Source organism: Vicia villosa, linkage group LG1, assembly GCF_029867415.1.
Source record: "Vicia villosa cultivar HV-30 ecotype Madison, WI linkage group LG1, Vvil1.0, whole genome shotgun sequence".
In the NCBI taxonomy this organism is placed as follows: domain Eukaryota; kingdom Viridiplantae; phylum Streptophyta; class Magnoliopsida; order Fabales; family Fabaceae; genus Vicia; species Vicia villosa.
In genome coordinates, this window is record NC_081180.1 from 125,731,118 (window position 1) to 125,757,938 (window position 26,821).

General features: G+C 35.0%; 3 protein-coding genes across 4 annotated transcripts; 1 reads left to right on the forward strand and 2 right to left on the reverse strand.

The window, feature by feature from the left end:
* The first annotated feature begins 74 nt into the window (after nt 1–74).
* LOC131644121 (acyl carrier protein 1, chloroplastic-like) lies at nt 75–1,947 on the forward strand. The gene is made up of 4 exons (XM_058914530.1): nt 75–355; nt 811–891; nt 1,324–1,446; nt 1,590–1,947. The coding sequence occupies exons 1-4, from the start codon at nt 290–292 to the stop codon at nt 1,716–1,718; spliced, it is 399 nt and encodes a 132-aa protein (XP_058770513.1). The 5' UTR covers nt 75–289; the 3' UTR covers nt 1,719–1,947.
* Nucleotides 1,948–5,526: 3,579 nt separating this feature from the next.
* LOC131644120 (protein CANDIDATE G-PROTEIN COUPLED RECEPTOR 2-like) lies at nt 5,527–7,301 on the reverse strand. Its single transcript, XM_058914529.1, has 6 exons — nt 6,795–7,301; nt 6,492–6,683; nt 6,225–6,387; nt 6,036–6,138; nt 5,866–5,947; nt 5,527–5,783 (listed from the first exon to the last, which is right to left on the reverse strand). Exons 1-6 carry the CDS (start codon nt 7,068–7,070, stop codon nt 5,706–5,708), a joined length of 894 nt encoding a protein of 297 aa, XP_058770512.1. The 5' UTR covers nt 7,071–7,301; the 3' UTR covers nt 5,527–5,705.
* Nucleotides 7,302–21,108: 13,807 nt separating this feature from the next.
* Nucleotides 21,109–25,688, reverse strand: LOC131644122 (sodium/hydrogen exchanger 2-like). 2 transcript variants are annotated; one of them, XM_058914532.1, is made up of 15 exons: nt 25,564–25,688; nt 24,542–24,891; nt 24,331–24,449; nt 23,971–24,068; nt 23,669–23,728; nt 23,545–23,591; nt 23,258–23,452; nt 23,081–23,127; nt 22,888–22,954; nt 22,698–22,798; nt 22,488–22,589; nt 22,225–22,363; nt 22,058–22,120; nt 21,849–21,932; nt 21,109–21,758 (listed from the first exon to the last, which is right to left on the reverse strand). In XM_058914532.1, the coding sequence occupies exons 2-15, from the start codon at nt 24,713–24,715 to the stop codon at nt 21,429–21,431; spliced, it is 1,626 nt and encodes a 541-aa protein (XP_058770515.1). In that variant the 5' UTR covers nt 24,716–24,891; nt 25,564–25,688; the 3' UTR covers nt 21,109–21,428. The 2 variants fall into 2 exon arrangements, with proteins under 2 accessions (XP_058770515.1, XP_058770514.1); XM_058914531.1 differs by lacking the exon at nt 25,564–25,688 and adding an exon at nt 25,175–25,538.
* Nucleotides 25,689–26,821: the final 1,133 nt, after the last annotated feature.

Below are 26,821 nucleotides of genomic sequence, written 5' to 3' on the forward strand. Positions count from 1 at the left end.
GTTTTAATTGGGCAGACTTAAACCCGCTCAATTTTCTATAAACTTTTGTGGGGCGGATTTAAATCTCCATTTGCCAGGTACCTAAAATTCTAAGAAGAGAGTGACTAAAGAATCCGTGTTCTAATCAAAGAGAGCGCAAACTAAACACGGAGCTATTTATTTATTCCTTATTTAACGCCCTTTTCTCATCACACCCTTCGCGTTCTCCGCCACCTTCTCAACCCTCTCTTCCCCTTTTTCACTCTCACTTTCTCTTCATCTCTCCACACAAACCTCATCACCAACCTCCATGGCGACCAATATGCAAGCATCACGCTCTCTGCTCTCTCTCCGTCCTCAACTCAATCAGAGACTGGTATCGTCTTCCTATCACCTTCAATTCTCCATCACTTTTCCATCTTTCACTAATCACCGCAATTTTCCGCTTCGGTTTATTCCTCTTTTTTCTATTGATCGATCTCTATATCAAATTCTCTAAATATCAGCTTTCAATTTCTCGGAAATTATAGTTTTGTGATATAGAATGCCTGAATTTTATTGTTTGAGATTAGTTACTAGTGTATTTATCGATAATTAAGATCGTGTATTCTGGATTAGTTGATAATTCTCACAAGTGTTGATGAAGGTTTATAATTGAATAATTTTGGACCAGAATTTGCTTGCACATCAGGCCAATGCTGTGCTCATTCTTCAGTATTGGTTCATGATTTTTCTTTTACTAAACAGTAGGGACATTAGTATTTTGTTGTTTTTTTGAATATTTTGTATTAATTTTCTAATGAAGTTCATTTGAATGCATATGTTGAACAGGCTGTCACTTCAAGCTATGGGAGATGGAATGTGTCTTTTAGCTCACAGTCACGCCCAGTTCGCCTTACAGTTACCTGTGCTGTATGTCACTGCTATAAAAGTGCTTTACACATTTTACCTTGTGCTTGCATGTTAGACTGTTTAAAACTGCGGTTAAATAGTACTTTCTTATACAAACTGCACTTCATTAAGTCTTACATTTGGAAGTCGCGGAAAATGCACAATTCTATAGTACACTATGAACTGTGTTGCATTAGAGAATGTTCTGAATTCATAAACCAACTGTTTTCTGAAATTTTGTCATACTTTATAACTGCATTTATGTAGGTTAGTAGTTCATATAGATGTTGAAGTCTGTATATCTAAACAGTTTGACTGATATTATGTTAAGACATCAGTCATTTCCAGTATTTTTCTATTGTTTCTGAATGGTTTCCCTCCTCCACTCCACATAACTATGCGTTTTGGGGAGTGTATCTTCCATTTTCTGCTTATGCTGAATGCTTTGTTCAGGCTAAACCACAGACAGTGGAAAAAGTGAGCCAGATAGTGAAGAAGCAGCTGGCTTTATCAGATGACTCTAATGTCACTGGCGAATCAAAATTTGCAGCTCTTGGAGCTGATTCGCTTGACACGGTAAATGAGATCTTACTACTACTAGACATTGCAATTGCCTGTATATAAGCTAGTTGTATTTATTTGCCAAATCTTGGAGCAAATTAATAGGCAGAACACTACCTTGTTTTGATTGTTGTGAATTCCATTTGCATGCCCTTCAGGTTGAAATTGTGATGGGACTCGAGGAAGAGTTTGGCATAAGCGTTGAAGAGGATAGTGCACAGAGCATCACAACAGTTCAAGAAGCTGCTGATCTTATCGAGGATATCCTGAGTAAACAGAGTCCTTAGAGGAAAAATGTACCAGATGTAAAATGCGTCTGAAAGACATGCATAGTTATTATTCATACTGTTTTTTAATCTGTGGTGGTCAAGTCTTAAGTGTTTTATCTGCATAGTTTGCTATTGTCTTGTTTCGTAGGTCTTAAAACACAAATTAGTGAGCTACTTGTCTTTTGGAGAAAATGTTCTTACTTTCTCTGTGCATTAAGGGCTTAACAAATTGTTTTAGTACTTTTAAGTTATTGAGCATGCAATCCATAAATTTGCCGCACAACGATGAATAATGAGCATGGGTGATTCAGGTAACTCCACTAACTTTTGTCACAAATATGTTATAGTTTGGATGATGTTGTAAACTCCTGACTGAGTGGATCAGAAGTTATAGTTTTGCTAAACCTTTGGACCGTCTCTGATTTTTATCAGAAACTAATCTTATTTATAGGAATAAACTGTTTCAAAGTTTGTGAGAAGAGCTAGAAAAAGATTAATTTTAAATTAAAATTCATCATAACAAAAGAAGTAACTAGCTGGGCTTAGTCCCTACTTTTATTAACAGAACTCAAAAATGTCAGTTCTTAAATTTGAGGTATGCTATAATGACAACTAAACTGTAACACCGGATATTGTATCTCTTACACCGTAGATACAAACTCCATTTTAAGTGTGGCTCAAATGCACATAAAAAATACTCCCTTTGAATTGAGTAATGATATATCATTTCTCTTTAAATTTATGACCGCCTTGAGTTTTATGGGAAGTGTATACTATTCACTCAATTTTCTTTTTCAAGTAAATTTTATTTTTTAGATATATTAAATAATTTATATATCTAATCTTTATATAATTCAAATACATCATTTATTCAGTAAAAATTTTAAAAATTTATAGAAAGCTTTGGGTGTAGTAACTTTTTATGATTTATAGAAAGCTTTGAGTGTAGTAACTTTTTATGATAAACTAGATAAAAATCCATACGCAAAAGATCGTTGATGATTTAGATGATTGGATATAACTGTAAATTAATAATAATGTATTACACATTTATAAGTCTAAACGAATGTATATGTAAAAGTAGATGTTGAATATATTTATAAAGACTTAGACTCTGTTTGGCATGACATATTTTTGAGCTTATAAATTATATTTATAAAGATTTAGATTAGTTTGTACACTAAATTCTGATTCTGAAACTCTTGATGAAATTTTAGAGGTTGGCAAGAGTGTTAGAGAGTGAAAGGAATTTGTTTTGACTATAGCTTACTGAATACTAAACCCAAGTTAGTTCCTCTTGTCAAGAAGAATGAGTTCAATATGTCAAACTGCATGTCACAACATCCTGTTCGACACATTTAATGCATATCGTAGAAGATCTTAGGTGTGTTATTACTGTGGTCAACGAGGTCATATAAGACATTTTTGCTACAAATTGTATGATAAACCTTAGTATAACTATAAACACCATTCCTCTAAGAAAACCTCAAAATTTGGTTAATAAGTTTGGAAAGTCAAAGAACCACCTACAAGTTATAATGCCCACACATTTGTAAGAGTTTCATCTCAAGAAGATTAGTATTTTGACAGTGGCTGCTCTAAACATATGATTGTAGAAAAGAACTATTTGAAAGAGTTAAAACCTTACACAAATAGCTATGTTACTTTTGGTGATAGTGCTAAAAGAAAGATCATTGGAAAATGGAAATTGGATTATTTAGGTCTTCCTAACTTAGATGATGTTCTTCTTGTTGAATGTCTTACTGCAAATCTTATTAGTATCATCCAACTATGTGATCAAGAACTTTGCTTAAATTTCAATTGTTCTGAATGTGTTGTCATTAACAAAATATCAGGAACAAATAATGAAGGGTATCATTTCATCAAATAATTGTTATACGTGGTGTTCAAAATCGAAGTATCATCCTCATGCGTGCTTGATATATATAAAAATAAACACAACGCTAAGAGAAAAAAAATTGTGAAGAGGAAGATGATTGTTGCTAACATTGTAGACCGGAATATTGAAGATCATGTTATTGACATCATGGATGACATTGTAGATATAAAAACTAAGTTGTGGCAGATAATACTTAGTCACCTAAATTTCAGAAGTATGAGAAAGATTGCCTAAAAAAAGTCGTCATTAGTGTTCCTGATCTCACAATTGAAAAAGATAAATTGTATGGTGACTAATAAGATGGGAAGTAAACCAAGATGTCACATAAGACGTTTCAACATCTTACTCATGTTTCTGAATTACTTCATATGAATGTTAGACGCATGAAGGACAATTTTAAATTTTCAAGGGTGTGGTATGCACGTATAAAGATGAAAAAGTATTTTTCAAAGGCAAATGTTATTTTTTGATGCCTCAAAAACCCAATGTTAGTAAAACAACACAAATATAGTATCAAAAGCTCAACATAAAGTATGTATAATCTAGTTAAAAAATAAACTATAAAAAAGTATTAAATTAATATTATGCAAATGATTAAAATCAATTTTGTCAAAATCAATACAATTTAAATTTGGATAGATATGATTAGCCAAGAGATTAGAGACAAACACATCTTCCCAACCTTAGTTCGAAGAATCACAAAGATCAATCAGAAGAATTGGCACATCAAATTCAATCATATTTAGTGGAGAGAAAATCGGTGTACAAATTAGATAGCCAATTAAAATTTTACTTTGAATAATAACGAGTTTCTTATTCTTCCGAATCTCGTGTCAAATGAATTAAATCTAATTTCAGATGATGATAATTTTGGAGCGTCATTCCCTAGATGTGTTGGAGTGTCCTTTCTCTGGAGTTTCTTAATTCAGCCTATGTATTACTAGCACACCTCATAAAAAAAAACAAAAAAAAACTTAGATTCTAAAAATACGCACTTGATTCACACACAATTCATTCATATTTGAATATGTGATGTATTTTGAGATCCGCCAAAAGATGCATCTCTAAAATCTAAGAAATATTTTTGGATTTTCATAATGTGTTTTTCTACCTCATATGGTGCGGTTAGAATTTTTTTTTCTTTTCTAAACCCTTTTTATACCAAAAAAAAATTCTCCCTCATCATAAACCATTACCTTGCAAATAGTGGATAACTCACCATAAGTTTGGACCTCACCTCTCCCACCGTAATTCTTAGGGTGTGTTTGAATAGACGGTGGACAAAATTGATTTTAGCAGAATTGAGCTTGGTAGAATTAATTTTATCAGAATTGATTTTAACATAATTGATTTATATTTGAATATATTTATGTAAAAATGAGTTAAGTAATAAATTATAGTATAAAAATCATCCAGAATCAATTCTGAAGACAGAAACTACAAATTTTAGCGTCAAGTAGAATCAATTCTAAAGCCAGAATCAATTATACTTTTGCCTATCCAAACATTTTAAAATTACACAATTAATTCTAGATCTCTAGAATTGCTTTTGACCTTTTCAAAAGCCAAACCAAACATGGACGTAAAAAATCCACCAATTTTATGCAAGATAGAATGTTACAGAGATGAATCTCCGTCTCCAGAATTAATTCCGGAATTTTTAGAATTAATTTCGGTGATATATTTCGAACAAAATTTTAATGGACACGTGCATCTCCAGAATTGAGGGGCTGTGGTGCGCTAGAACCCATGGGAAGTAATCCCCAAAATATAAGTGTCTATCCTCTATGTCAACCAAAAGACAGTTTACCCTTACTATTTTTCTCCATATGTGGGTTGATAAATATTTTTCTCCATATGCCCCCTTACTATTTTTTGTGTTTCATTGTAACCACGCATAAGATAAGACATTGTAATATGGTAAAATAATCAAAATACTCAAGGAGGTGACTATATACTAAACTTTTTCCCCTAACAGAAAGAAAGATATACAACGCGATCTACAAACATATTTAGTTATTTACAAATGTCGTGAAAGGAATGTCCTGCAATTGATATATTGAGGACTTATTAATCTAATCTTACAGTTAATACTTGATACCACATCAGTCCCAATCTGATTCGAAGAAACCGGCATCTTTCATTTCAGAGTAATACACATTCTCCATGTGAAAATCTTCCTCCTGAAATCAAAAGAAGAACAATCAGCCACGTTGTCCACTACAAACAATACTGCATTTTACATCAACTAAATCACATTGTAACCTGAAAAAAGTCTGCCAGAAAAGTAATATACAGCAACGGAAGATAAAAGGCATGGTAGCACACAACAGTGACGCGATAAAACCTGCAAGAAAAAGAAAACACAAGCTTAAGAAAAAGAAGCCAAACAAGAAGATTCAAAACTATTGTGTCAAGCTTTAGAAGAAGCTAACCAAAAAGCAAAACCAGCTCCGCTTCCAGTAAGCCCGCAAGCAAACAAAGCAATTGCATTCAAGATGAACATAATAATAACATACTTGTAGAACGCCGGTCTTGCTGCAAAAGGAAGAAAAAAAATGCCATCACAGAAATAACAGCAAACAAACTTTTGTAAATTGTAACAATCCCTATAATAAACTTACCGGGTAACCTCTCCCTCCACCTAGAATGATATATAAACAATATGAACCCATAAACAACAGTGAGGACTAGCTTGTGAACAACCCATAAGTTCCACTTCACACGGGGAGTACTGTAATCGGTGTCAATGAACAACGGGACCCCAAATGCAAACAAATAGATAGCCTAACAAAAAAAGATCAAACTATTCATACCAGATATAAGGCATCAAAACCACCGCAAAGCACAAGGACAATGAAATTTCTAGTGAAAACAAAAGAATTAATTACCTTCAACAAGACATCAAAACCAACGATGATACCCGATATACCGAAGGTTCGTGTCAACGCCTCTACGCCACTTGCATTATTCCCCTGAAGTAAAAACGCCAGCAAGCTCACTTCTAGAAACAGCATTCCAGAAGATGTAAACAAGGACAACAAGTTCCAAGTTAGCTCTTTCCCAGCAGAACACTCCCATACCTGAATAATCACCGCAACAAATTCAACAAAAAGAATATACAAGTGCAGAATCGATTAAATTTTAATCACTTCCATAAAATCAAAACTAGGTTAATGCAACAAAAATAAAACCTGAGAAAAGCACCAGGCGAGATTAAGGATGCTGACGAGCCAAAGAGAGGCGTAATAAGAGATAATGATGTAAGAGCGGCCATTGGTGAGTTTAACGAAGCTCTTCCTGGCTTGAAGAGCCAAATACATAACGAAAAGGAAAGAGGAAACAATCAACACAGCATTGTGCCAGAAGCCGTGGCAGTCGAAAATCCAATCGGTGAAACCCTTGGATAATACTGTAGTGGAAGAATCGGAAGGTTGGTTTGTTATTGATAGAACCGATTGGTCAACCATTTGTGCGAGAAATGTTGGGTTTCTGGAAATGGAAAACCCTAATCCCAAATCTATGCGGAGAATCGGAATCGAGGAAGAGAATTAGATTTAGTAACTAATTTGAGCGAAGTTGAAGATAATTAGTTGCGGAAGGGTAACAACTAGAGGAATTTGGATGATTGGTTTTGATTTGTTTTAGTTGGGTGTGCCGGAATTGATTATTCGAGGTGTTCTTAATTTTTATTTTAACGATTTTAAACGAGGTGTTCTATTTGAAAGATTTCCCACGATTGCGATAGGAGGAGTTGGAATCACTCGATGTCATAATTGACCACGAACTAGACTAAACCGGCCGTGATAAAAAAAATAAATATAAAAAAATAGGTGTGGAACAAATGTTTGAGTTATGAGTGTTTAGATATAATTCTTGATATTTTATTGCTAATTATAATTAGGATTTATTTTATTTTTAAAATAAAAAATATATAAAAATATTGTCTTATGACATTTTTTTAACAAATATTTAAACCCGTGAGAGTTGGCCTAGTGGGAGGGTGCTTGGGTCTTAAGGGATTGGTCCCCTTAAGGTCCTGAGTTTGAAGGAGCCTAGAACCAACTGTAACCCTCTCGGGTGGATTAGTCGGTACGGAAGGAAGGTGCAATGCTTGCGGGCTTTTTACTTTTTTGCAGGGTGGACCTAGGCTTTAGACCAGCATCCTTAAAAATGTCCGCTCCGTCAAATTTATTTGCGAGCTTTTGCGGGGTGGGTTTAAACGAAGCGGACTTGTCTGTTTGCCACCCTTAATTTTTTTATAGCTTGTAATTTATAGTTGAGAGTTATAGCTTTTTATTTTCTCTTAATTTTATTTATCTTAATTGAAAAAATACTAATAAAACATATTTTCATCTCATTAAGTGTGATCTGATATTTCTATGTGTTCTGTACCTAGAACCATTTAAGAGATTTTTTTTGAATAGTTTCTCTGATTTTAATATCACGTGCGTGCTTAAACTGCAAGGTTAACCCTTCACCGTTCAAATTAGTTATAAAGGAGGTAAGAGAAGAAAAGAATCTTAGAGAACTGAGTTGTGTACCTTTATAGGTGCTAGGAAAGGGATCTGGATTCTCTAACATTCTGGCGGGAACGTTAGAGTAACTTTGAGTTGCTTTCAATCGTTTGATCTCTCAAACCGTCATGATTCTTCCACATGGCTTTTCTTTACACAAAAAATTAAAATAGGAAAAAGATAGAAAACAAGAATTACATGGAGACAAAAACTTCGCAAAACCCAGAAATTCTACCCAGGACCCATAAATTCCCTAACCCTCTTCTTGCAGCCTCCGGCAGTCAACCTCTTTCCAATTCCCCACAGACATTCGTACTAACTTAGGCTTAGGCTGATGTCCCCATTAACAGAGTTATGTTTGCTTGATGGTTAATTGCACTCTTCTTAACTTTTCTTATTGACATTCATATTCTTCAATTTCTAATGGGTCATTTTTTGTAGAATATTCTTTCCCTTTTCACTAATTTCCCATGATTTCTTTTTCTACTTTGATGATAATTTATGTCTCCAGATTTTTGTAAAATCTATGTTAATAAATCCTTTCACTACCATAGAATGCAGTTGGAGAAGGATTAATTTACACCGCATGACTTTGCATCAATCATATAGAAGCTTATTGTTATACATTAGCAACACTTAATCAGTCTGTGGTGGCGGTGATAACTACAAAGAAACGGTAGTTGGGGGCGGAAAAGGATGGCGACCAGAGATGATAAGGTTGTGATTGGAGGCGGTAAGGTGACAGTGGAAGCAAGGTGAAGTTTGTGTATTTCTGAATTGTAAGGTTTCTGTCTCCATGCAATTCTTGTTTTCTATCTTTTTCCTATTTTAATTTTTTGTGTAAAGAAAAATCCACGTGAAAGAATAATGACGGTTTGAGAGATCAAATGGCTGAAAGCAACTCAAATTCACTCTAATATTTTCGCTAGAACGTTAGAGAATCCAGATCCCTAGGAACGTGGTATTCATAATGGGTGGAAGAATGGGCCTGATTGACCTTTGCATTGGGCATTCGGTCCTTAGCAGTTGTCCCAGGCTTGCTGCACTGAAAAGTGCGGGAAGTCTTTAGGCCGGTCCGAGCAAGGTTAGGCTTTGGCATCTCGTGTTGAGCCGGAAAGTTAGAACACATCTTCAATAAATGCTTGTCTAATTATCAGGGTGTTCTGTCTGACTATATCACGAACAACTCTAGATGATTATTCTATTGGTGACGTAGGCAAAACCCTTTTAGTGCTCTCGAGTGCATTTGTAATCCCAATGTGTCTAAGTCGCTGGATCACTATGGTGATGACACCTCCACGATTATGTAACGTTACCTCCTCTCTATACAATCTTGGTTACAAGTTTCTTTTAGAACTTTTTAGTTTTCTCTTTTCCATCTCTGTTGTCACTTTCGGGTTTCCTTAAGCATTGCCTTGGGTAATCCTCCTTTATTTCCAGTAGTATCATCTCTTTCCCGAGTTTCAGTGTTTGTCACTTCTTTTCCTCCAAACAGCTTACTTTGCTCAACTTAATTTTGCAGGTGCCATTTCTTCCTTGCCATTCCTTTATCATCTTATTATTTTCATGGATGGCCTAGGGGTATTCCTTTGAACATAAATGAAGATGGTGGGGCGGTTCTCTCACATCGTCTATTTATGGAAATCATGGCATTCCTAATTATGAACCTTTGAAAGTAAATGGCCTCATTTCTAATTTGGTCGTTCTTAGTTATAGTCCTGAGACTGGAAGAGGTTCAGTTGAGATTGGAGGTAGTCTTTTCAACCCTTTTATAATGAATGAGGAAGAAACCTCCCACCCTCCAATTTAACTAGAGGTTGTGAAACGCTTGATCTCCTCCATTCGTTATCACGAAGAAATGAAGACTGTAACACCCCATATTTTCATTAATTGATTTAATTTGGAATTAAATTATTTATTTGAAATTATTTGGCATTTGATTGGATTTAATTGAAGAATTGTGGAAAAAGAGGTTATTGGGCTTAATGCGGTGTTAGTAAAGAGGGGGTGCTATGTTAGTAGGCCTTTTACTAAATTAAAATCTATTTTTCATAAATAAGGAATTGAGGAAAAAAGGTTATTTTATAAAATAATAAGGCATGGAGAATAAGAGAAAGGAATGTGAAAAGAGTTTGGAACACGAAGAACGTGAAAGAGGAGCAATGGAGGGAGAGACCAATCAAGAACTCTTGGCTAAGGTAAGGGGGGACTCTTCCGGTTAATTTCTATTATGTGATTATGGGTAACGAGATGGATTAACGTATGATTCGATTCGATTGGGTATATTGGGATTTGATATTGTTAGGTATGTTATGAATTGGGATAATTGATGAATTTGTATAGATTGTTGGTTATTGATGTGTTGTTTTGATGTATAATGATGTGTGATGAGAAATTCGATGATTATATGCTTGTATGCGATGTATGGAATCGTTTTTGGGTGAAAAGGATGTGAAATCGCAGAGTCTGAATGCAGACCCGTAATTCTGCAAAATCGCCAGGTCGCGCCGCGAACCACTGTTTGCGCCGCGAACCGTTGGGCAGAAAACCAGGAAGTTGTGATACGCTCAGGTCGCGCCGCGTCCATGTGTTGGCGCCGCGAAGGCGTAAGTTTTTCTCGTTTCGCGCCGCGAACCCGGTTGGCGCCGCGTGCTGTAGCGATAATTGTTTTCTTTGAAAAATGTAAAAATGCGTAACTTTCAAACCGTAAGTCCGTTTTAGACGCCGTTTGGACGTTGTTCCTTAAATTGAATGTTCTACCATATAAAATAAATATAACAACAATAACTTGATGTTATTTTGAAAAGTATCGTTTTCTTCAAATGCGGTTTATTCTTGTTTTGCGTAGTTGATGAGGTGCAATGGTTTGTTGTTTGCATAATTGAATATGTGCAATGATGGGTGTTGTTATAATGTGATTGCTTCTGCTTGTTATGCAAAATGGATGTTGTTCATGGTAAATATGGTTATCATGTGTTTTGATGAATGATGATGTAAATGCTCTGTTATTGTTGGGTTGATTTGTTGTACTTGGTACACGATTGTGAGGGGTGCTATTGTTGTTGCACTGTGTGGTGAATGTTTTATCTGTTATGATGTCGTGGTTGTAACTGGTAATTGATATACATATATTGTTGATGTAAAATATGTATTTATTTATAGTTGAGAAATAGCATAACTGTGTGTGGCTATTGATTATCGTGGTAGTTGATGATTATGACATTTGGTTGTTTAATGTTGAATGATGAGCATGTTATGGTTGGTACATGCATTTCATAATCATGTTGTGGGCTGTATCCCTTATGGTGGTGGGACAGCGGTAGCTAATTCCCATTGTGTGGAATTGGTGAGAGAAGTAGCCGAATCTTTATGGTGGTGGATCGGTGAGATGGGTTATCCCATGTTTGGTACCACATGCATATAGTTGCATTTGCATTAGGTTGTTATGTATAATTATAACATGAATGGAAGATTGTCCAATGTTATAATATTTGATGATGGTGTAATTGTTATGGTGTGATCTTTTGGTGATGTATTCTATTATTGTGTGAATTGATGAATAATAGATGTGAATCTGAATATATGACAAATTGGGTGAATGATATATTATGATGTTTTGTTGCTTATGAATGCATAACATTGATTAATTGAGAATGAGACTCACCCTTACTTTGATGATTTCAGATTGGCGAGTAGCGGCTTTTGGCTCTGGTGAGGATAGCTCATAGGCCAGTTTGTTTAAGTATGGTGTCGGTGTCATGCTCTGATATTGTAACACTGGGGGAACGCTAGATTAGAGTTTATAATGATAATCTATTTTGTTGTTGTTGGAGTAATTATGTGGAATATTGCATAGATGATGTTATGCTTATCCGTATGATGAATTTTCCGCTGTGCAAACATGAGATGTTTATGTATTATGACAAATTGCTCCTTAGTGAAAGCATGACAATGAATTTATGATAAATTTGTTTTAAATTGAATTGTGGCACCCTTGTTTTCATGTCTTACTCTGAATTATTTTAGTAATTTCCGCGGGGTTTAGAAGGGTGTTACAATAGTGGTATCAGAGCAGGTCGGTCCGTCCGGCCAATTGTCGAGTCAGCTGAGTTGCACGACAGTTGTATACTGTCGGTGTTTTATTCCTCGGTACACGACATGTGGGTGAATCACTGTCGGTACTTGGTTGTTTGTTACAGGTGTTGGATTGAAACAAGTGGGGGAGAAGCTTCGCTTCTCGGTTATGTTTCAGTTGTAAGAAGATTGATTCAGTAGGCTGTTGTTGGCAACAGTGCGAGCGTTGTTGGAGTTTGTTGTTTCCCGAATTGAAGGTGACTTGGAATTAAGACTTGACTGGTAATTGAGTTGGAACATCTTGAAGGAAGATGATTAGAGGTAATTGACAGTTATTGTAAGAGAAGGAAATTGGAAAGTGGCGATGTGTCAACTCTACTGGTGTACTGTGAAGATGTCAGTTGAGTAGCTTTACGTCTCGGAAGAGATTCAGCTGCAAGTTTGCAAAGAGGATTGCTGTCGTAATGTTCCAGAAATCGCACTTCGGCGATAGAGTGTGTTGCTCAAGTCATAAGAATGTTTGGAAGTGAAGAGATACGATAAGGGGCTGTTTGGAATGTGATAGAGTTGAAGAGAATGAGTTTTGGAGAGAGATTTTCGTAAGCAAAACGCAGGAAATTGTTGAATAGCTGCGGAACTTCGAAAATTCATAACTGGAGTTCTGGACATCCGAATTGAGTTCCGTTTGAAGCGTCGGAAAGCTAACGAGATGAAATTTGTTGTAAAAATGGTTGCAGCAGCTGTAACATAATTAATTGTGACAGGATGACGTTGGAAGGAGGCGAAGTTACGGTTACTCTTGTTCTTATAACTAGACTTGTTTATTGGTACTGCACGGGATGTTAGTGTCAGTGTTGAATGGATTGAAGGAATAATTAGAAGGTTTGTTGAGGAGTAATTTTAAGAATTGAATTTACCCATTTGAGGATTTTTGGATGTATCGTATAGAGTGTCGCTGCATGATGTCAGTGTTGCATTTTCGGGCAACGATTGGAAAATTCATATCTTGAGTCCCGAGTGTTGGATTAATGTACCGTTTGAGCCTACGAAGAGGTGAAATTATGTTCTACCTTATGGGAGAGTTATAAATACAATAGATTGATCCTATAAGGAGATATTGTGAAGTCGGTTAAGGAAGTGTGAAACTTGTTGAATAGGAATGCTTACTATCGTGATTGTTTGAAACAGAATTGAGTGGAATATGTTGTTGATGAGATGTTCGGTAATAAAGATGGTTTGAGTACCGATGAATTTTAGTGAGAAGTGAATTGGTAGAAAAGATGGAATAAACCTTAGAACTCTTGGAGTCGTATTGGTGGTGGCAGAGTAACGATAAGTATAAAAGAAGAATTTTAGAGGATTTCTGACACCTATTGAATATGAGGAAGACTTTGTTGAGATGTCGAGTGGGATGATATTTGGGCACGAAGGATGTCATAGAATTTGGAGTAAAACCACGAGTTACGAGTGTTGTGTTACTGCGTTGCGTAGGAAGTCTTTAAATATGTCGGTGCTAATGATGAATGAGTTGGATTTAATTGGACAATTTAGAGACTTGAGTTAGTATGTGAAGGCACTCCTAATAGTGTTAGATTGAGTATGCTAGAAGATGACTAGTGGTATTCTTAACGAGATTGGAAAAGGTCAGAAAGATGATGTTGAGTTGATCGATAGGTTGACTTTGAATTACCAAAGTAAAGGCGGTGAATTCAGAATCGACGAAAACGATGTAAGGAGGTTGAGTGATTGGATTTGTGTAACTGATGTTTTGAGCTTCGGAAGAATACTCTAGAAGAAGGACACCGTAGTGGATTATTGAACTATGACGATGTTAATGAGTTTGGGTGCAAACTCGGAAATGGACACTATTATGTAGTAACGACGGTTTATGCTTAAATATGATTTTCAACTAATATTGACAAATTTAGGACTTGATCACCCTAAATCTCTTGTTGGTAGTAGATGGAATCATATAGAAGAGATGAACTTGTTTTGTTACCTTAATGGTTTAAGATGTGATGAATACTAAGCCATGAGAATAATCACTCACTATGTTGTGTGAACTTATGAAGAAGTGAATATGAAAGAGTGCAACATGGTGGATGATGACTTAAGACGGGTAATCAGAGTCGCGCAACGAAAGTGTGATGTGGAGTGGTGTTATGAGTACTACTCGCGGGAAGTAAGGAATTAATATGTCGGAAGCCTACATAGGGAATATGTATTAATCTATATGTTGAATTTAGAATCCAGTGGATGTAAGGATACCGTGTCGAAGAATTATAACTCTTTTGAATAATTGCCGAGATGATGAATATGTTATTACGGTTGTACATAGTTAACGAGTATGTATTCGGCGAAATTAAAACGAAGGATTGATAATATATGATGCTGTAATAATTTTGTGCTGTTATCGAGGTGATATTGTAAATTCGAGATATAATGAGGAATTACACTCTATGAAGGACGGAGTTGATTTGATTCTTGGTAGAGAGCGTGACTTAGTTGAGTTTTTTTTTTTGTAAGCGATGGTATATTGAGGCTGATGAGTTTGTACTTGTTCCGATGGCCGGGATGTTTAATAGATGTAAAAACTCAAGAATTTGTTTTTGAGTGCGAGTAAGTATTGATGAGTGGTGGACTAGTACCATGGATGGTAAAGAATGATTCTTGAACGAATGAGTAAAGAGGACCAGAGTTGGGTATAACTCAGAAATCTAATTGGTATAGATGACTGTAATGAGTAATCAGAGTAGTGTAGTGAAAGCAGGATGTAAAGTGTTGGATAATTGATGGTGTGACTTAAGAGGAGTCAGATAATTGGAATTCAATGGTAAAGGAATATGAGTATTGAGTTTCTTGAGGGAAGCAGTTGGTAAAAAGTGTAAGTATTATTTTATCGCTCAGATGGAAGAGTGTGTCTAAGGTTGGTACGTTTGGTAGATGGAATGCATTACTGCAGTGTTGATCAGTGTGATCATACTATGGATTGTGTAATTGTATTACTCGGTTGTTGAGCGTATTGTATAGGTTGTACCTCAATGTTCTGTTGTTGATAACCTTTTGGAGATAAAGCGAGTGGTATACTTTTGGATAGTCAAATGCGACGTAAGAACTGGGATTTGAATGCATGAAACATGTTTCCTGTTGGTTATGTCAGATGGATTTTGAGGATTGACCGATGGTAACGTTAATTGGGAGCTGGAGAGTCAGGTGGAGGACTCTTATACGAGCTGGTTACTTGAGGTATGTTTTCGAGGACGAAAACTCTTTTAGTGGGGGAGAGTTGTAACACCCCATATTTTCATTAATTGATTTAATTTGGAATTAAATTATTTATTTGAAATTATTTGGCATTTGATTGGATTTAATTGAAGAATTGTGGAAAAAGAGGTTATTGGGCTTAATGCGGTGTTAGTAAAGAGGGGGTGCTATGTTAGTAGGCCTTTTACTAAATTAAAATCTATTTTTCATAAATAAGGAATTGAGGAAAAAAGGTTATTTTATAAAATAATAAGGCATGGAGAATAAGAGAAAGGAATGTGAAAAGAGTTTGGAACACGAAGAACGTGAAAGAGGAGCAATGGAGGGAGAGACCAATCAAGAACTCTTGGCTAAGGTAAGGGGGGACTCTTCCGGTTAATTTCTATTATGTGATTATGGGTAACGAGATGGATTAACGTATGATTCGATTCGATTGGGTATATTGGGATTTGATATTGTTAGGTATGTTATGAATTGGGATAATTGATGAATTTGTATAGATTGTTGGTTATTGATGTGTTGTTTTGATGTATAATGATGTGTGATGAGAAATTCGATGATTATATGCTTGTATGCGATGTATGGAATCGTTTTTGGGTGAAAAGGATGTGAAATCGCAGAGTCTGAATGCAGACCCGTAATTCTGCAAAATCGCCAGGTCGCGCCGCGAACCACTGTTTGCGCCGCGAACCGTTGGGCAGAAAACCAGGAAGTTGTGATACGCTCAGGTCGCGCCGCGTCCATGTGTTGGCGCCGCGAAGGCGTAAGTTTTTCTCGTTTCGCGCCGCGAACCCGGTTGGCGCCGCGTGCTGTAGCGATAATTGTTTTCTTTGAAAAATGTAAAAATGCGTAACTTTCAAACCGTAAGTCCGTTTTAGACGCCGTTTGGACGTTGTTCCTTAAATTGAATGTTCTACCATATAAAATAAATATAACAACAATAACTTGATGTTATTTTGAAAAGTATCGTTTTCTTCAAATGCGGTTTATTCTTGTTTTGCGTAGTTGATGAGGTGCAATGGTTTGTTGTTTGCATAATTGAATATGTGCAATGATGGGTGTTGTTATAATGTGATTGCTTCTGCTTGTTATGCAAAATGGATGTTGTTCATGGTAAATATGGTTATCATGTGTTTTGATGAATGATGATGTAAATGCTCTGTTATTGTTGGGTTGATTTGTTGTACTTGGTACACGATTGTGAGGGGTGCTATTGTTGTTGCACTGTGTGGTGAATGTTTTATCTGTTATGATGTCGTGGTTGTAACTGGTAATTGATATACATATATTGTTGATGTAAAATATGTATTTATTTATAGTTGAGAAATAGCATAACTGTGTGTGGCTATTGATTATCGTGGTAGTTGATGATTATGACATTTGGTTGTTTAATGTTGAATGATGAGCATGTTATGGTTGGTACATGCATTTCATAATCATGTTGTGGGCTGTATCCCTTATGGTGGTGGGACAGCGGTAGCTAATTCCCATTGTGTGGAATTGGTGAGAGAAGTAGCCGAATCTTTATGGTGGTGGATCGGTGAGATGGGTTATCCCATGTTTGGTACCACATGCATATAGTTGCATTTGCATTAGGTTGTTATGTATAATTATAACATGAATGGAAGATTGTCCAATGTTATAATATTTGATGATGGTGTAATTGTTATGGTGTGATCTTTTGGTGATGTATTCTATTATTGTGTGAATTGATGAATAATAGATGTGAATCTGAATATATGACAAATTGGGTGAATGATATATTATGATGTTTTGTTGCTTATGAATGCATAACATTGATTAATTGAGAATGAGACTCACCCTTACTTTGATGATTTCAGATTGGCGAGTAGCGGCTTTTGGCTCTGGTGAGGATAGCTCATAGGCCAGTTTGTTTAAGTATGGTGTCGGTGTCATGCTCTGATATTGTAACACTGGGGGAACGCTAGATTAGAGTTTATAATGATAATCTATTTTGTTGTTGTTGGAGTAATTATGTGGAATATTGCATAGATGATGTTATGCTTATCCGTATGATGAATTTTCCGCTGTGCAAACATGAGATGTTTATGTATTATGACAAATTGCTCCTTAGTGAAAGCATGACAATGAATTTATGATAAATTTGTTTTAAATTGAATTGTGGCACCCTTGTTTTCATGTCTTACTCTGAATTATTTTAGTAATTTCCGCGGGGTTTAGAAGGGTGTTACAAAGACGACCATTGTTTCTCAAAATGAAGTAAGGGTTCATTGCTTTTCTAAAACTTTTGTAGATGTTAGCAGCATGGAGCATACAGATGAAGAGATTAAAGAAGATCTCCTTTTTAGGAATAACAGTCCTACCTCTAATCTTTGTTATCTACGGTATAATAGTTGGGACGAAATGTTTAAATGGGGAAAACCGACTTTAGTTCTGCTTTTAGATTCTAGACTCTACGCATAGGTTGATCCTGAGGTAGTGGGGATCGTCTCTGTGTATGTTCATTCAAAGAAATTGGCTGATGCTAGAATAGATGTAGGTCCGCCTTTTAATTGGATTGTTTCCCATATTGGCGAGGTTAAATGGATTTGCAACAGTTATGATGGGTGTGCCATTTCCTTTTACGAGTGTCTCTTCACCCGATTGAGATTTAAGCAACCATTTACTACTTTCGCGGAGAGCTTGTTAGACCATTTGGCTATATATCCTTCCCATCTTCATCCGTCTTCCGGGGCCCTCGTAAATGTGTTCCAACATTGGTGTGAGTATCAGCGTGCAGAGCCATCTGTTAGACTCTTTTTCAATTTATTCCTTGTGTCTCGGTCCTCGCAAGACCCTGTTCATAGTTAGGCTACCGTTTCAATTCGTGGGTAGGGGATAGTTGGAAAAATTCAAGGATCATTATATTCTAGTAACTCCCCTGAGTCTTTCTAAAGTTGGAAAAATTCAAGGATTATTAAATTCAAGGATCATTCAGATTTTTGTAAAGTTGATCGGGATGTTCCCCCCTCTCCATCTACCTACTCTTTCTATCGGGAGAAAGTTAGGAAGTATTGGTCTTGGGTTCATTTCAAGCAAGAATCCCTTAAATGTTCTTTTTGGTAACGAAAAACTTTAATTGGAAGAGGGGTTGTTGAAGAAAGATTTGTTTTCCTTCTGGGAAGGATTGGTTTATGTGGAAGGGAAAACCCCTTAGGAAGTCGGATCTATGAAGCAACTGAAGAAGGTTATTAATTTTCAGGCTATCTTGGACGCTTTTAGTGCCGAGGAAAAGAAAGGGCTTTTGGTGAGGGGGTTTAATGGACCGTCTTTCCCTGTGTGAAGATTTGATGGCCTCTCTAAATAACCTTTATGAAATGAGGAAAACTACTAAGGCTCTCCCTTCTTCTAGTTCATCTGACCAGAGTTCTGGCCAACCACCTCAGGTTTCCTCTGACTTGTTTGTTTCACACTCTGACCTTCCTCGTCCAACTTTCACGAACCAAGGCGAGAGGCGGAATAAAAAGTATCACAACTTTCTTCCTCCTACAATGGACGATCCCAATAAAAGAGGTTGAGATAAGGATCCCGTTGTAGAAGGTGATAGAAATAAGGCGAGAGTTTCTAATTCTCGTTCTATTGGGATATCTCTGGAAACCTCCAATGTTATAATTGCCAAGCTCCCCGCCATTTTTCCATCTTGGGTTCCCCAGAACTCTCAGGAAGCATAATAGTCCTTCGTGAACCAGGATGTCGCTTATGTGCAAAACCTTTCAGATACTGGGAAGATAGAGCTGGTGGCCAGGACGAAAAAACCTTTCATAATATTTTTCGATGAAGGGTAGGTTACAAATTTTTGCAAAATCTTCAAGAGATATAATGATGTGATGATTCTATTTGTAAGTGAGATTTGCATAAAACATCCTTATTAATTCGGGGTACCTCTCTTGAGTTTTTTCAAAGACAAAGTTATTTAGGTCGGCAAAGTCGAAGGCTTCCATGAAGGAGAAATCCTTGAAGAGTTCTTCAACCAAGTAATGAGAGACATGCAATTCCCTGTTGACATAGTATCGATTGAAATTATTCTCTTGCTCTCGAGTGGAGAAATCTTTGGAGAAGTAGGATGGTGATGATTGAGAGGACCCGGTTCTCTTTTTTACCATTTTAGGTTATGATTGATGATTGAGAGAACTAAGGTGTTTCTAATGCAATGCACAAGAGAATGTGGGATAAGATGATAGAGAAGAAAGAGTTACCTCTAATGCAATGCTTCAACTTTCACGAGTTAGCCGTTGCAAATAGTCGTTACATTTACGCCTCATTCAACTAGTCGTTGTAGTGTACTCCGATGTTTATATTTTTGAGTTTTGAGATGATCCAATCAATTGGATCATAGTGTCAATCGATTGGCTGGCTCATTTTTAGCATGATTTGTTTTGGGCTTTTATATTTCACCATAAAAAAACAGTATATCAACTAGATTTTCTTAAAATAACCATAAAAAATAACTTCAAGAATTTTAAACTTACTTGAAATTTCAATAACTGCAACTTTTTCTATCAGTAAATGTGAAAATTTATACCAAGTTACAGTTAAGGATAACAAACATATCCATACCCGTAAATATCTGCGGATAAAATTTGTCACAGGTACTGGACGGGTAGTTTAATAGATATCCGCGAATAAAATAAATGGATATTTAAATACTCGTTTATTAATGGATATCAATACGGATTTTATGTTACCTGTGCCCGCGCATATCCGTTAATAAATTATAAAAATTACTTAAAAATTATTAGTTTATTATACTCTATCTTTTCATCTTCTAAAAAAATTAAAAAATTAGTCTCCTCATAAGTATATTTTTTGTAGTTTTCTTTGAAATTAGTCATTTCATATTTAAGCTTCTTTTATACTTCATACCTCACTACAATAATTCCACCATCCAATCAACCAGTACCGCTCTTTTCCCGTCCAATAGTGTCATCCTTTTTACTCTTATATCATTCGCTCTTCCACCATAACTGACAATCACATTATTTTTTTTTGTGTATTAAAAATGAAATGTATGGATATTATGCTTTGGTGAAAATGAAGAAAATTAATGTGATGAAATTTTATTGTTAAAATAAGAGAGATTTGTATAAACTTTATGTGATTGATAACATCTCGTGTCTCTAAAAGAAGTTGAATTTTTTTTCAAAACATAGTTTTAGAAAAATAGTATTACCTATGGATATTTGTAAATATCCGCATATACCTTAAACTCGCGGATTAACTGTTTAACAAATATATCTGCACGAATATGAATATTATATTTATCCAACGGAGCGGACGTGAATATCATACTATACGTCCCATATATATCCATTTACATCCTTAGTTACAATGTAGAGTAAAAAAAAAACTCAATACATTGTCAATATTAGAAAAGTAAATTGAGGGGGTAAAAATTGTTTTTTTTTTATCTATTATTATTGTAAGGATGTCGGGTGCTAGGAAAAATTCTTGCCATTGGAGCACATCAATCATAAGAAGGTTTGCAAATTCATCAATCCAGTTTTCCTTTTATCAAAAGTAATAATCTAATCATCCATAACCAATTAGCATATATTTATATATTGATAATTGGTGATTTATATCATAAAAATAAAATATTGGCGATAAGAGATGAATTGTAAGGAGACATAGATTCAACTCAATCCATTAATAAAATAACAAAAAAATGCTAGATGTTTATTTGGTTCATTGCAGACAAGCTGCACACACAAAAAAACCAACACATACACAAACACGTAGTGGCTCATAGAATCTAAAAGTATTGTAGTTTACAAAAGAGACAAAGATGGCTTGTGGTACAAGGCCTATCCGTACTAGCTACTCGAACACCTTAACAAAACTTCACTACCATGTTTTTATGCATACATACATTATACACACATTGCTTGACTTTCCACAAATCATAAATAGTATACAACACATTTCACATCAGCTAGTTGAGCCATTGAATATTTACCAATGACTATTACCATTGCGTTCGCTAGGTGAGCCGGGTTCTACGGGAACAAAACCCCTGCCACCGAAAACGGGACGCATGAATGAATCATCGAACTTTCGCCATAGTCGATGAACAGTGTGAGTTGGAGTGGCTAGTAAGGCGCGGAGGCTGTTTGGACGGTGAATCTCATGGCCTTCAAGATCAGCTTCAGAATCTCGGGCGTTTCCTAGAAGTGGGACAATGAATGATTTTGGAGTTGATGTTTCCGTGGTTGTCATGCTGGTTGTGACTTTAGAATGAGGTAGTAGAAGCCTTATGAGTGGCTTGGTCAGCAAACCGAATACCTGATAAATTCGTAATTAAGTTGTGTTAGTTTCATCTGTATACGATTTTTCATATGTTGAAAAATGTCAAACTATAAACTGATGGTTTACCACTGTGCTGAAAAGGACAACTGTGATGGTGCTGGTGATCATGATTGCATTGCTGCGCAGTTGAGTGTGCCCCGACATTGTAAACTGCATTCAATAATTAGTATAAGTTTTTATGCATGAATTATCACTATGTATGTCTTGGCTGAAACAGCGGCGAATTATTCATTATTCAAGAAACCAAAACTCCTAATCGGAAGCGTTGCTCATACCTGATTGTACGCGAGCGCCATTGAAACAGCGCCTCTCATAAGACCGGCCCACCAAATGATCACCTAAAATGAGCGGAAAAAAAAGAAGAGAAACATGTCATCATAATAACTTGGTATTGAAGTGCACGAGATTCAGAAAGGGATACTCGATAGAAATTTGGCCATACTTGCTGTCTGAAGGAGATCTTCTGATATTGTGATTTTTTAGTCAAGTTGGATAAGTAGGATAAGGGGAAAACAAACGCTGCTCTTCCAAGGAGTATTAAACCCAACAATACTGAACTTGTTGCTATAGATGTTCCAGGACTGCAGAAGAAACCAAGTGCGGCAGATGAAATGATGAATGACATTAAAAAAAACCGCTCGGTAAAAAGGGTGCCTCAATGACTAATCACCAGTCATATAGAGAACATAGGATGATAGAACGTACCTATCACTAACAAACTTCCATTTTTCAATGTCCAGGGCATCCATACCAACATAAAGGAAGATAAAGATCTCGGCAACAAATGACAAGGTAGCAAAAGAATGCCTGTGGAGAGTTAGACGAAAAAAGATATGTTTAGATATATAACAGATATGTCTATATAGAGACTCAGACAGTGAACATATCTTGACGAAATCTGTTTAGAAGACATACTTGGTAGTGACTCTTGAGCTCTCAGTCACATTATGCCAAGTATAATGAGACATGACAATACCGCAAAAGAATACGGTGAGAATGCCACTCAGATAGAATAACTGCACAGGATGTAGATAAGTCAGTATCAAGCTAGTGAGAAATGTCGGAAGCATCCAGAAAACATTACTGAAGTTTAATAAAAACCTACCTCAGCCAGCATATAGGAGAGGTATGCCATTAGCATCATAAGTGCAACCTCACGATCTGTAGAGTGCCTGGAATTAAGAAGAAAATTGTTTAAACTTCAGAAAAAAAATTGTTTCAAATAATCATGTTCCGTCATAGCACTCAATATGGAAATACAGAGAGACACGGGTTATTATAAGATCCATTGAAGATACCTGCCAATGTAGAGCTTTTTAATAACGTAAGCACTGAGCAGACCTGTCTGCAAGGTGACAGAAATAAATTAGACCAAAACACAAGTCATATCAATGTGTATCTGTGCGCTCACTTTTGATTTATATCTTGTATGTATAACGTGTGCATGAGAAAGCTAGACAGAGAAAGACATTTACCAAAACGCCGAGGAGGGTGCTTGCTATAAACAAATAGAAGAAGTTCCCCAAAAAGTGCAAAGCAATTGACGGGTTAAGCTGGTTGAGATCAAAGCTTTGGATAGCATTGAAAAGCACCACTGAGGTAGCATCATTCACAACACCTTCCCCAAACACAAGACTATACAACAAAGGCGTCTCGTCTTGATTTAGCACCTGCGTCATCATTTATAAGGTCAGCAATTATCCATCATGCATTAGTTGCTGGAAGAATGCAACCAAAAAAAAAAACTACATCGTTTTCAAACCTGCAATGTACAAACAGAATCTGTCGCGGCAAATATTGCTCCAATTGCTAGAAATCATCACAAATTAGTCAGTCACAAACCGAATGAAAAGCTGACAACTAGATAAGATTGATTAGTATAATACCTAGGTAATCGCCCAATTCCAGTGGCCCAATATCCATCCTCTTAAACGCTTGGGTAGCACCTGAAATAATGCCTCATGTTTAAGTCAACAGGACTAGACAAATTTCCACGTTGTTCATTTTTAAGGTAACTATCTCTTTTACTTGATCGAGATGTTTTCGAAACAAAGTAAAAACTTTCAAATGATAAAGTTAGGTTGGTAAAGAACTAACAACTGTCTGGGCTGAAAATTATTTGATTACAACCTTACTATGCCAAATCTTATATAAACCTAATTTATAAATGTAAAGAGGTAAAACATACCCAAAGTTATGACGCAGCAAGATATTAGTGTACCAATAGCACCAAACGACGTGATAGTCATGAAGTTGACAAAGAACTGCTTCTTTTTCACCTGAAACCTGAAATATATTATAGAGAACAAATTCATTAAAAATAAACAAATAATTGCATAAATACTTTTTTTTCTTTCAAAAATACCCTAAAAGAAGTGCATTATCCATTGAATATGATATAGTTTTAATATCATCATATTGATATTACAGTATACAGATCTTCATTTTGTCAACAGTTTATGATCTGTAAAGAGCTTAAACTAAACTAAACTAAACTAAATATTGATTCCATAGTAAGCAATAAGATGGTGCAAAATAACAGACTTACCCGGCATTGAATATTATAGGTGGCAGAAGGTATATAAAGAAAAGATCTTCACTGAAAACAAGAATATGCGAGCTTTTTCCACCACTTAGCAGCAAAATGAATACACCAGTGCAAATACCCTGAAAAAAAATCCAAATTCAATATAGTCATCATGCAATAGAAATAGATGTAAACACTAAGCAATAACAGCTAAAGGAAAGTGAAGACTTACAATCAAAAGGGCAGTGATGGACTCATTCATCCACCGATTCTCCTCGAGAAGATGGCCAAGCACAATACAAGCACATAGAAGTGCCACAAACAAGTTCATGGAAACCACGGAGGCATGATCAGAAGTAGATAAATTTTGTAACTTCGAAGCAATAAGAGCAAGTTCAATAGCCATGTTGTCGTCCACTCTCCAAAAATAAACAAATTTTTCAAAACAAGATTTAACAGAAATTCAGATTATTGTTGAGTAGCCAAATTTCAAAGTCCAGTGGTAGTAATAATAATGATCCAAACTTATGTTTCTGAGCTGTCCATATTAAGAACCTTCTGATCTCATCAACAAAGGAATCTCTGCAATCATAGCAACAATTATGCATATAAGTATCTACTGAAAGTATATTCCCAATTCCAAAAAACACAACAAAAAGAAAAAAATAATAATAATTAGGAAAAGTGAAATTAACCCCAAATGAAATCATATTTTTTCCTTAAAGTATGTTCAGATATAAATTAAAAACAGTCAAAGTTCTATAAACAAAGAAATTTAAGATCCAACCCTGCTACAGAAAACCCTTAAATCTATGATAAAGGTTGTAATTGGTTGAATATAGAAGAATTAGAGGTAAATGCTCACCAAAGAGGTTGATAGCAGCATTAAGAAGAATTAGTGAATTTAATTTGAAAATGAGAAGGTAGGTAGCGTTTGAAGAATTCGAACAGAGAAATGTAAGAATCAATCTCTTGTTCGAATTCTGCGAGAAATTGGATCAGTTTAGAGGATGTTTGAAAAGGATGGATCAAGGTGAGGAATTATGAAGCATGGTTCAATGAAGCTGGAAAAGAAGACCAGAAAAAGACAAAACAATGATGAGAAGAAGGAAAATGAAGGTGAAGGTGAAAGGAGCTAGCTGGAAAAAATTGAGAGAGAGATCGATCGAAAAGAGAAGGGTCTGGAAATGGTTGAGAGAGAAGCGTGTGGACAAGAGAGAGAGAATAATAATATATGAAAAGAGTTATACTAACCTACGACGCGTTTGTGTTAAGCGGAATGTGTTCTTGACTTGCCGTGGAACATTTTGCTAACTACGAGGGATCAACACTAATAATGTTGTTGTCTGTTAGATGTTTGCTGATGTTGTATAAGGTCTTAAACGTGGTTGGATTAACACAACTTTTTATTATATATATGTGTGAGATTCATTTACTTCATCTCCAAGTTTAAAAGAATTTTATCGAATCTCAACCGTTAATACCACTCGATCAAACAGTTATATTAATAATTTATTTTTTTTAAAAAAATAATAAGATAGATTTTCTTTTTATTTAATATGACTGTTTGATTAATTCTTTTAACGAATTAGATTTGATATAATTTGATATTTATGGATGATGATCCTGTGTAAATATAAATAAATTAAGATACATTGACTTGACAACTCTTTGTAAAAATTAAATTAATTTAACAGCTGAATTATTTAAATTATTAAGCTAATTATGTATATAAAAATTAGAAGCATTTTAAAAAACAGTTATATATTCTAATGATTGGTGTTTATATATTTTATTCTAATGATTGATATTTATATATTTTCAAATAATTTATTATACGTTAAAATAAACTGTAATGATAGAATATCAAATAATTTTGAATTTTATAGATTTAATTTATTTGATAAAATTAATATCTCTCATTTTAATGATGGGTTGATTTGATTCATCATTTACAAATATTTAATGATCTGAATCTGATTGATTTAATTCATCATTTACAAATATTTTAATGATATGATTGATTTGATTTATCATTTACAAATAGTTATTGAAGTATATAAATTCCTTAAATTTAATATTTAATGTTTAGCGAATACTATATGTACATTAAATTAATAGAATAATAAAGTATTTAGTAAATTAACGTGACTATTAATTTTTTTTCTCTTAATGAATTCAATAGTTGATATTTATTGCTTGCATGATTCATATATATATATATATATATATATATATATATATATATATATATATATATATATATATATATATATATATATATATATATATATATATATATTTATTGAGAAAATATAAATTTAAATAAGAGTGAGAGGAAAAAATAACAACCGTTTGATTAAAATAAAAAATTGAGATTTAATATTTCGTTTAAATTATTCACGTGATTTTTTTTTCTCAATTGATTTTAGTTTTAAAAAAAAATCTCATAACGAGATATTATATCTCAACCATTCATTTTAATCAAATAGTTGTTATTTCTCCTTTTCAG

What these genes read in the sequence shown, in the direction of transcription:
- LOC131644121 (XM_058914530.1), top strand. Translation starts at nt 290, where the DNA reads ATGGCGACCAATATGCAAGCATCACGCTCTCTGCTCTCTCTCCGTCCT. An exon ending in CTCAACTCAATCAGAGACTG is followed by an intron (nt 356 to 810) that starts GTATCGTCTTCC and finishes TATGTTGAACAG; the next exon opens with GCTGTCACTTCAAGCTATGG. An exon ending in GCCTTACAGTTACCTGTGCT is followed by an intron (nt 892 to 1,323) that starts GTATGTCACTGC and finishes TGCTTTGTTCAG; the next exon opens with GCTAAACCACAGACAGTGGA.
- LOC131644120 (XM_058914529.1), bottom strand. Translation starts at nt 7,070, where the DNA reads ATGGTTGACCAATCGGTTCTATCAATAACAAACCAACCTTCCGATTCT. An exon ending in TCGCCTGGTGCTTTTCTCAG is followed by an intron (nt 6,684 to 6,794) that starts GTTTTATTTTTG and finishes GTGATTATTCAG; the next exon opens with GTATGGGAGTGTTCTGCTGG. An exon ending in GTGGAGGGAGAGGTTACCCG is followed by an intron (nt 6,139 to 6,224) that starts GTAAGTTTATTA and finishes TTCCTTTTGCAG; the next exon opens with CAAGACCGGCGTTCTACAAG.
- LOC131644122 (XM_058914532.1), bottom strand. Translation starts at nt 24,715, where the DNA reads ATGGCTATTGAACTTGCTCTTATTGCTTCGAAGTTACAAAATTTATCT. An exon ending in CCTATAATATTCAATGCCGG is followed by an intron (nt 24,069 to 24,330) that starts GTAAGTCTGTTA and finishes AATATATTTCAG; the next exon opens with GTTTCAGGTGAAAAAGAAGC. An exon ending in AGATCTCCTTCAGACAGCAA is followed by an intron (nt 22,121 to 22,224) that starts GTATGGCCAAAT and finishes CGCTCATTTTAG; the next exon opens with GTGATCATTTGGTGGGCCGG.